This window comes from Zerene cesonia, chromosome 10 (genome assembly GCF_012273895.1).
Source record: "Zerene cesonia ecotype Mississippi chromosome 10, Zerene_cesonia_1.1, whole genome shotgun sequence".
NCBI classification, from domain to species: Eukaryota; Metazoa; Arthropoda; class Insecta; order Lepidoptera; family Pieridae; genus Zerene; species Zerene cesonia.
In genome coordinates, this window is record NC_052111.1 from 4,953,849 (window position 1) to 4,964,573 (window position 10,725).

Consider the following 10,725-nt stretch of genomic DNA (forward strand, 5'->3'; position numbering starts at 1 on the left):
ATATAATGAATAAATCGCGTTTAAAATCCGTTAAAAAGTTTTTAATTTCTTTTTATAGCGAGCGTGGTCACGGGGAGACTGGTTACGGGGTTAATAAATCGCATATAAAATCTGTTAAAAAGTCTTTAATTTCTAAATGTATAATACTCGCGTAAAATCAAACACAAGAAAATACTATGACTATGACCGTTCAAAACTCATTGCGTCGTGAAAAGTTTGGTAGAGAAACAGTTAGATAGGGAAAAAGCTACTAATTATAATCCTTTGGAACTGGAATCACGTACCTATCCAACGATGAAAGAATTTTCGAAATAAGTATAGTAGATCATGAGATTAGCGCGTTTTAGAATAGATATTTCTATAGAAATTAAAAGCTATATATAGATATTATGTTTATCAGTGGAAATTACTTTTGCAAAATTATTCCTCAATAGATGTAGTTATTCCATTATTAAATTCCTGTAGGTGTAGAGTTCCACATAGAACGTTTTACTTAGACATTTTTGGAAGACAAAAGAATATGGTCCTCATAATCAATGAAGGCATAATTTTAATAGATACAAGAAAAAGAAAAATCTCGGATATCACGTAATCTCGGATATCCTTCACTCGTGTAAACTTAATTAAAAATTGTATAACACAAAAAAATACTAAGAGTTCTCATAAATGTGATAACTGTTAGTAGGTATTCATTATTATCATATAGTGTTGTGTTTCTCACAAGGCTGCATCATGCTTATTTTCGTTTTGTTATCTTGTAGCCTATAATAAGTTCCAACAAAAATATATCGTAAAAGGGTTTATTGCTGTTTTGATTTCATGAATCGTAAATATGTTCTTGGAGGATATCCAAATATTTAAAGTGTTTATGATGATGGTGGCCCATTATACTTCTGAAAATTGGGAATAAGGTTAAGCACAAATGCTTGAATGACGAAGTGATGAAATAATGCAATGTTTAGTTGAGTATTAGCGCCGCCTGAAGGTTGGTGAAACATGGACCTAATCGGCTTGCTAAATGCTCATTAAGATTACTTATTGATAATCATTTATCATAGATATGCGCCTTTCTAACTCACTAAAGAAAAAGTTGTATAGAAAAATATAAAAAACAGAAAGGTTTCCTAATGCACATTTCAGAAGTCAATTATAGCAGCTCATTGTACCAACCATCACCCATATACTTTGTTATTATGCATTGCCCGGTTATGCTATTACAGTGTTGGTAGTTTTAAGTAAATATTTAAAATATTAAATTCGATAAGAAAAATCATGCAATAGTAGTTTCAATATTTTAGTTAAAATTTTCTCATTCTAGAAAATTTATAGTCATTATACCTATCACTTCATTCCACTTGGAAACGACGTGCAGATGGCGTGAGAAATAGGAGTTTAGAATGAACTACTTAAGAACTTAGTAATAGGTTGTTAGGTAGATAGTTGACGACAACAGTTTGCTTGTTAAGAATTAAAGAAAATTTTAACTATGCATGCCTCACTTAGATATTATTGAATAACACATGGAATGTTTATAGGTATACAGTATCCATACAGTGTGACACAATTTTTTTTTATTCAATAAAGAATTAAACGAAACACAAAAAAAATGGGTTGTATGCCATTATAATCTACACTAATATTATAAAGAGGAAACTTTTCCATTTTTTTTATATTTGTAACGTATGTATGTTTTCACACAAAAATCACTGGACGATTTCAAAAATTGCTGCTACTTCACTGAGCAACAAATGCTATATATACGCCAGGGGCGAAGCAGGGGCGAACAGCTAGTGGTTTATAAATTGAGAAATTTAAAAGAGTAGAAGGAAATAACACGAATAAACATAGTTATAAAAATCTAACGCTTTCATGACTGAATCAACTTAATTTGCTCACTTGTTTTTAGTATAGGTAAAGGAATTATTTATCCTGGAGATTTTAATCAATTTAATTCAATAAACTCATGAAATTATTGTATTGTCACCGGTCCTTGATAAGTGTACAATATTTGATATAATTTGGCCGTTTAAAGTAGGTCAAAATTTAATCAAAAGGAGTCGGTTATATATAAACATACAGATGAAATTAATAATAAGAAAGAGTTTCTCCTTTACACATTAATGTAATGAGTGTTAAGAGTTACTTTATTTAAAAGTATATAAGGAAAACATACCTACACAACATTATTTATGTACTTTTATTATACTTATTATTCTACACACGATGATGGATCTCCATTATAAAGTAGTCACTTGTTCTTTATAAAGTTTATAGTCGGACGCATGTGGAATATAAAAATTATTGCAAAATCAAAATTATAAAAATCCGGCCAACGTAACTTGACAAAATGCTTTATGGGTAATTTAAACGTTGTGTAATAGGGAATACATTATGCTACACATTTCTGCGTTATATTAGTACCAGTAGGTAACTACATATTGTCACATTAAAATACCAAACATTCGTCACATTACTTAGTAAAAATAATTCATCGGACAAACTTAGAACATTATTTGAAATATGATGTATGATAAAGTAATAGTCACATTAGGTGTTTCATTCATTAAATATTCATTTTACAATTTTCTGTTTCGCTTTGCCTTTGGACCCGATTAAAATACGTATTTTGAATAAGCAGTGACGTTGCGTGTAGTTACGATTTAACAAGTCTCTACTTTTCTTAACGAAAAGTCACGTTTAGTTTAAGCCGCTATCATAATTACATAATCAAATATGACTGTCGTAGCTATTTGCATTTTTACTGCATATTTAAAAATACATACAATTGAATTTATAAAACATTGAATGTAGAAAAAAACTTGTAATGGACCTACCATTAGAAGTTTTTTCTACATTCACGTTTACAACACAATTATCTGAATATTTGGCTCTCATATTACGGATGACAATGATTTATTTCTTTGTTAAATATAATAGCGCCAATATTAAACAAACGAGTGCTTACAAAACGTAATTTTGATTTGACTACGACGTTTTAATACTAATGAACGTGAACAACGCTGTTACACTTGCAAGGACAGGTTGAATTTACACACAATAAGAGTGTAAATTCATGTGTCCTGTTTCATTTAGGTACTTATACGATTTATGTCATGTGTAAATTATATCTTCTCAATTTGCCGTGACTACTACACTAGGCAATCAATTTTATATCATTTATAAAGATCTCTATGTTATATGACTATATGTTGCTCCGATCATCCAAGAAAATATTATTCTGTTTTTACTAACGAATAAAATAAAAAAGGCATAAAAAACACATATTATAAACATCAATCCAGGACCTACAATCATGAACATGAACACAGCAACGACAAAAATATGCAAAATATGGTCTTCATTAATTTTGATATTAAAAATCATCATAGTTCGTGTTTTGATTTTATACTTGATAAAACAACATAAATATAATTTTTAAATTCGGTGTTTACGTACTGATCATCCTGAACCCATCTCTATTTTGAACCACGCATTTTTAAACAGGCCAAATTATTTAATAAACATTTGTTATGAATTTTACCTTTACTTACTTCTTGGCCTCTGAGACTCCGTTTTGCCCGCTCTTGAGCGGTCAATTATTAGCTTGCAACACGCACAGAACCACCACAGCTCGCTTGCGGCAGCGTCACATTGATCGTTCAACTAAGTGTTGGCCAGATAGTATGGATAGTGTGATATTTAATAACAATGATTGTTTTCAATATTCAGAAATACCCTCAATTTTTTACCGATAAAAATTGAAACAAAATAATACCTAAGCAGAGACTTTCTGTATGCAAATAGCATAATATGTGGTGAACAAGTCATTGTCACAATAAAGGGACAATAGTGTAACTAATATAGTTTGAAAACCATACAGCGAACATAACTATTGTTTATAAGGCAAGGTAAAAATATTAAATGATATTCATAAACTGGAAGGAACATTTTTCTATGCTACTCGCTATTAATTTTATTATCGTGAAAGTTTGTGAAGATGTTGGCACCTTAAAAAGAGTGATTGAATCTATATAAGATTTTGGTACATCGATAAATTATAGTATATGATCTGTATTGGCATATGCTAATACAGGTAATACCGATGCCTAGGTATACCTGCCCTGGTCTACCAGCAGACCAGGGTAGGTATATACTTACACTACCTGTCAGCTACCGAGTATACCGAATCAGCGGGCTCCAGCTGGTCCATATCCAATATTCCAATTAAGTGCATCGATTAAACCAACTTTATCGTCATAACAAGACTTAAAATTCAATACTGTAGACACCTTTGAGAAATGGGAAGTAAAAAACTTTCTTTTTTTTTGTATTATTTTTAACACGAGCAGGTAATCCATATTAATAATATAATAATCACGTTAAGACCAATAGGAGTGGAGCACCAATGAAAAATATTTTAAAATCTTTATTCCTATTGAGAGCTTCCGATGCGTGCGAGTTATCGTTAGCCCAAAGTAACTATGTAAATAAGTGGGCGGAAGCTACTTATACATTAAATAGACCTACAAATATTATAAACTAGTTGACCCAACAAAAGTTCTCCTTATTTTTTTATGCAAGAGCTTAGGTATGTTCATGAAAATAGGATCGATGCTAAATGTGTTGTCAGTTATTGAAAAGATAATAAAATAATTGATAAGAAGAACAATAGATGGAGTTGGATTGGTAAAAAAGATATAACTAGTCAATCATAAAAAAATGCAATATATTCATAAATTTTTTTAAATAAAATGTTTAATATAAATCTCTCTCTATAAAACAGTTCTATCATCCTGCAACAAAGCAATAATCAACGCAATCTATTTTATTTTGTATTTTAGCGTATGCTTGATTATTTGTCAATGGATTATCCTGAATCACAAAATAAGAGGTTGTTGCTTAACCCTAAAACTTGAAGAGGTTGCTAGATAACCTATAAAATCATAACACCTGTAGCTTTATTTCTGTAGTGTACTTGTATATGTCGCAGACAAATTGTATCATTTCACAATTTACAAACGGGGTTGTCAGTATGCAAGCACCCTCGGCATTTTGTATTATGCCCAGACTTCGGGATCAGAAATTTTTGCTTTATTTAGGGCGTGGGTTAGGTTTTGTTTTTATGCTGAACAGAAATAATACTATATAACAGGCATAATACACAATATTCAAGATTTGTTAACTGACGACATACTACGCGAGCTAAGCCTCGTGCTGAAATGAATATAATGCAAAAAATACATGACACGTCGTCGACTACATGGAAAGACTGAGAAATCGTTGTATAAATTTGCATTCTTATGACAAGAATAAGAATAAGTATGGCTATTTGAGAAGCGACGAAAATTGTATGAGACACATAAATTAAACTGCTAAAGCGTTTAGCGTGTTAAAGTTAACCCGATCGTCACGTACATTCTATTTGATGGGCGTCAATCACTGTCCGCGTGATGTACTCGCGACGAGTTAAACGGCTTCGAGATATTTACCGGCATAGCAACTTGGACTATCCGTCCAAACATTGGTAATGGCTTGCCATTTTCATAAACATATTATAAAAATAACATCTACTGATCGTAGCGAGTAACATTTTATAATATAGTGTACTAGCTGCACCCCGCGGTTTCACCCGCGCAAGTCCGTATCACGTAGGAATATCGGTTAAAAAAGTTGCCTATATGTTAATCCAGTTGTCCAGCTGTCTACGTACCAAATTTCATTGCAATTAGTTCAGTAGTTTTTTGCGTGAAAGAGTAACAAACACACACACAAACTTTCGCATTTATAGTATTAGTAGGAGTAGGATAACATAATCCTTCCAGCTTAAAGTAATTAATTAAGTTTTTAACAAATACAAAAAAATCTTTATCTGGTGATGATCATAAAATTTTAATATTTTTCTTTGTAATTAAACGAGATGTTGACGAGAAGGGTTAAAATAAGATTAACGATTAAAATATGAAACCGTTACGGTTTTATGATTTTTTTAGTATTTCCATTTCTCAGAAAAAAATTCGCCGACCTCCCTGGGGGTACCACTCCAAAGAATCATGCGAATCGGTGAAAACCCACTGAGTTATCGAGTCACAAAACAAAAAAATCGATGCCAGACGAAGGAGAAATAATAAGATTTTATAAGGCACAATAAAAATAGAAACAACATAAAATTAAAACAATTTTATTAATTAAATGTAAATCTAGGAATTTAAATAAAATAAGCTTATTATAATTAATATTGACTAGCACGTGTTGGTAAATACTTGTTTTATTTTAAACATTTGTTCTAATAATTGTTAAACAAACTCAGGGAAGTTTATATATTATAGTAGATAGACATATCTTGGAGGTAGATAAGCATTGAAATAAAATCTTATAAATTTGATCAACTATAAACCTCCATATATATATACACTCTTCCATTATTATTACATTTAAATTACGGATGATTTTCAAATTGAATTGAAATTAAAACATGTAATAAATTACGTATACTCTCATTACGTATTCTGTAAGATCGAATGAGTTGTGGTAACGATTAAGTATCTAAGTTTAGAATTACGACTCTACATGTTAAATCTGTACCTAATGTACCTCAAAAGTCACACATTACATATTACAGGCACATACAAATTTAAAATTATGTTTGGCAAACCACTGGAATGATGTAGTACCCATAGAATATTTTAATTCTTAGTTGTTGTTGAATTATTTTTTGAAGGTATGTCTACGTAGTCCATAACCTCCCAATTATCTTCTGGTTCTTCGGGCATTTGTGGTGGTATCGCGGCTCGAGCATAGGGAGTTCCTGTTTCATCTAAGGAAAGGTAAGAACGTAAAGCTGCGAGGGCGTCGTCATCATCAGGGGCCGCTCGCGCCCGTGCGTTGAACGGCCCTCCCACGTCTTCACTAGGCAGTTCCCAAATATGATACTGCGCAGTCATCTTGAAGTTCTATGAACACGTTTGAAAATTTGATTAAAAGTCGGAAAATTAAGCGAAGAATTATGCTATCCAATGGAATGTAAACAAGACATTTAATATATTGCATTAAATAATAACATTAATAATTAATCGTACAGAAAACACGATAAAAGAAATTCTGCAAGTAAGTAGGTATCTCATATTATTGAAAATCCTCAAAGGTGATTTAAATAAATGCATTGGAAGCAAATTACGGTAGTTTTATTAAAAAAAATATTGTGTTCCGTTTTTAAACTTCCGACATATAGAAGATAATTATTTCCACCTATGCTGACTTGAATACCTTGACGCGAACAACCAACTACAATAAATCTCATGCGCTCCTGTTTACATCCGCAATTTAATAAAAATTAATGAAACACAACGTTAGTCGTTATCCTACTAATATTATAATCGCGAGAGTTTGTAAGAATATATGGATATTTGTTACTCTTTCACACAAAAACCTCTGTTGGGATCTGTGTGAAAATTTGGTACAGAGATAGATTATAATCTAGATAATACATAGCTTACATTTTAGCTGGGTACCACGTGAGTGAAGCCACTGATTCCAGCTAGTTAATATTAATTTTAAGAAATCATATCCGACATAAGTCCTCTTACTACTTACCCCTGTACTGTAATTGTCATCGTTGCTCGTATTTACAAATTTCAAAATATTCCGCATTATGTACATTGACGGGTTATCTGCATTATCTACTCGTAACAAAATATTTGTACGCATCTTTTAGATTTGTTTATTAAGCACATAAAAAAGAAGGACTAAACATGTCAAATGACGAAAATAATATATCACGGTCTAGTTCAAACGGCCTGATTAATCTTGACAAATTAGTGAACAATTAGTGAACAACAGAGTTTACCGTAAATTCGTAAAGCATGAGAATGACGCACAGACAAGTCATAAAGCATGCTGTTTGTTTTACCAATAACCCTTGAATTCCGTGACGTTTGTAATAGGAGTAATTTAGTTGAAATGTAGCGCCATGTAACTTATTTTATTTATAAATTTTACGTAACGTGGGAATTGAGGCACTAATATAATATTTGAAAATGTAACACATAAAGCCTTTTTAAATCTTTAAACTACCATTAAATTAAATTATTTATTTATTTAATTTAAAAAATCATATCGTTATCAGCATGCCGCAGTTGCAGATCTGGTCTTAATATGTATTTTTATACTTCGTTTATTTTATTGCTTATAAACATCAGTGTGTCATTTTACTTCAAGCTCAATCTTGACGAATAATGCTGAATGTATTATACGCTTAGAAACCAACATCATCATCGCATGCCTTTACTAGGAACAAAGCGTCAAACAATAACTCATGTCATCAATATGTATATATACATATTCATGTGAGTTATATAGTGGACCTAAATGTTAACAATAGAAAGCAATATTTTAGGTACTGAACACTATAATACCGTGACTAATTATGCTACACTCAAGCAAAACTATGCTATCTTAACGATTTTATCATGTTTTAATAAGCTAAAAGCGTAGTTTGTAAGTATTTAAGTGACGCTGGTGCATGAGTTGGCTCTTATCTTAAAGGCAGTTTTATGGTCCATTTGATTGAACAGAGCGCGTGAGATGACGTTCGTGTTGACAAACAATAGGATTAGAGAGCCCGCCAAACGCTTATTTTGTCTTTAATGGCTCTATATAACAATGCAGAAATTTGCTAAGCATGGCATTTGTAGATTTTATCTTTGTTGAATAAATCCGTTAGTTATATAACATTTGTGTGCAAAAGATTAGTGAAGGCTGTGTCTGTATTATATATAGCCTAATTACTTACAACATACACATGTTTTATTATTTTGTATCTCATCTAATAAAAAAGTACATTTTATCTTATCTTTTTACTATCTGTACTTAATTCTCTGTCTCTGAATGAAGAATTGATAAAATATATTGTTTGGATGTTAGATATAACCAACATGGATTTTACGATTAAGATGTTGTGTTTAATTTTTGAGTAGATAATATAATTTGCATTACCTACGCATAATTCGTGGTAAACTGTTAAGATACATATTAAAGTAATAAAAATAACGCTTACCTCGGGTAAACAGTGGTGTTGAAGACAATAGTAATTCGTAGAACCGTCATGATGACACCAGGTGCCGTCCGGGAAGTATGGGTCGAGTCCAGCATCGTTCAGCTCGACTCGTGGCGCGTAGAAGCCGCCGCCAGCAGCACGCCGGCAGAATATAGCACAACCCATCCACATACGAGCTGTTGTAGATATTATATTAATGTACATATTCATTTCTTATCCACAACTATGAACAATTATATGTATCGAGCCGATATTGATACAATTATTATTAAAGATTATTTTTTGAGCGGTATGAGCAACCGTGCACTAAACAAACAGAGAATCCCGAAATTAATGTATGAAATTGTTTAATGTAAAAAAAATTATCTGGGATGTAAGAAAACATGTAAACTGGCAATGTTTGTTGTTTTGTTTAATACATGCTTAATCCCACCGGATGGCGTGATGTTTTATGAAATAGGTGGAACCTAACTTGCCAGTGATTACAGAATAAAATTTATAAATGCGTAGGTAAATTCATATGCTAATTATTTGATGCAATTATCTACTGCCATTAAAATGACAAGAGGTAATAACCAGAAATTAACCCTGTGATAAGGCATAATAAACTCTATAAAAATACAATTCAGAATAAGTACAAATATTGATAAATTATTACAGGTATGCAAGGATTAAGAAATAGTCATTGCCTTACTTGCACTCTAAATACTGCAGTCTGCGATCTACAAATGTCAAATATAACAACAAATATGGATAGGGGTTTTTAACACATTGAGATATTGTCTGCGGAGATAACATTCGATTAAAATTCTCAAATACTACATGTATACAACTGCATACACATGGAAAAATCATAGAATGACTAATGTTTCATGAATTGAAAAAGATCGCAACAGTCACAAGTCAATATAAAAAATATAAAATTACATTTTTCATAATTTGTGTTTACAGATTATTTTTCAATTATTTATACGTTAAATAATAGATAAAAGAAGTAATAACAAATCGGAATACTAAACTAATAACTACTTATAATCCTGAAATAAAAACAAGAATCTATTAAACAAAAATTTAGATACTTGGATTTCCTAAATAAATATTGAAAATTCCCACCTTCGTCAATAATATTTTATTTTCTATTTTTACATTGAACGTGGAAGTCGTAGGTAGGTAACTAATATTACGCACAGTAGTTTCCTTCCTTGTTTTGGATGTAGATAAGGAAGAATTATGCACAGTGTACTGATACTATACATAATTCCTCCAACCAATAGTTGGATTCTCATAATATTCCGCTTAAATGAAGTGTACCATAATAAATATTAATAATGCCTTTAGAGTCGATTTTGATGATAATAATTGTAGACAGAAATGTATGTTACACACCATAACAAAAAATATGTTATTTGTAAAATCCACGATGGTATGGAATTTCTATGGCGGAATAAAAGTGCCTTACCCGTCACTCTATGGATAGGCATTTTTATGAACGTAGATCGAACAATCGATTTTTTATTTATAAACTTACTCGGATCGTGAGGGGCCTGCAAGCCTCCACCTCGAGGATCCAGCTCGGGAAGCATTCTTGCGTATTCAGTACATTTTCTGGCAGCCAGGTCGTTTGCGCTTACTCTCGTTTTCTTGCCGCAAACCTGTTACAATTAGATTTATGC

At 31.6% G+C, this 10,725-nt stretch overlaps 1 protein-coding gene across 2 annotated transcripts in view; it reads right to left on the bottom strand.

Annotated features, from left to right (window-relative positions):
- Window positions 1-6,245: 6,245 nt before the first annotated feature.
- LOC119829722 (A disintegrin and metalloproteinase with thrombospondin motifs adt-2-like) overlaps window positions 6,246-10,725 on the bottom strand; it is a 17,750-nt gene continuing 13,270 nt past the window's right edge. For both annotated transcript variants that reach the window (XM_038352361.1, XM_038352362.1), the window contains exons 11-13: window positions 10,581-10,704; window positions 9,053-9,228; window positions 6,246-6,950 (exon numbers count right to left, since the gene is read on the bottom strand). In XM_038352361.1, coding sequence (XP_038208289.1) covers window positions 6,684-6,950; window positions 9,053-9,228; window positions 10,581-10,704 — 567 coding nt within the window. In that variant the 3' untranslated portion in view covers window positions 6,246-6,683. The remainder of the gene's footprint in view (window positions 6,951-9,052; window positions 9,229-10,580; window positions 10,705-10,725) is intronic.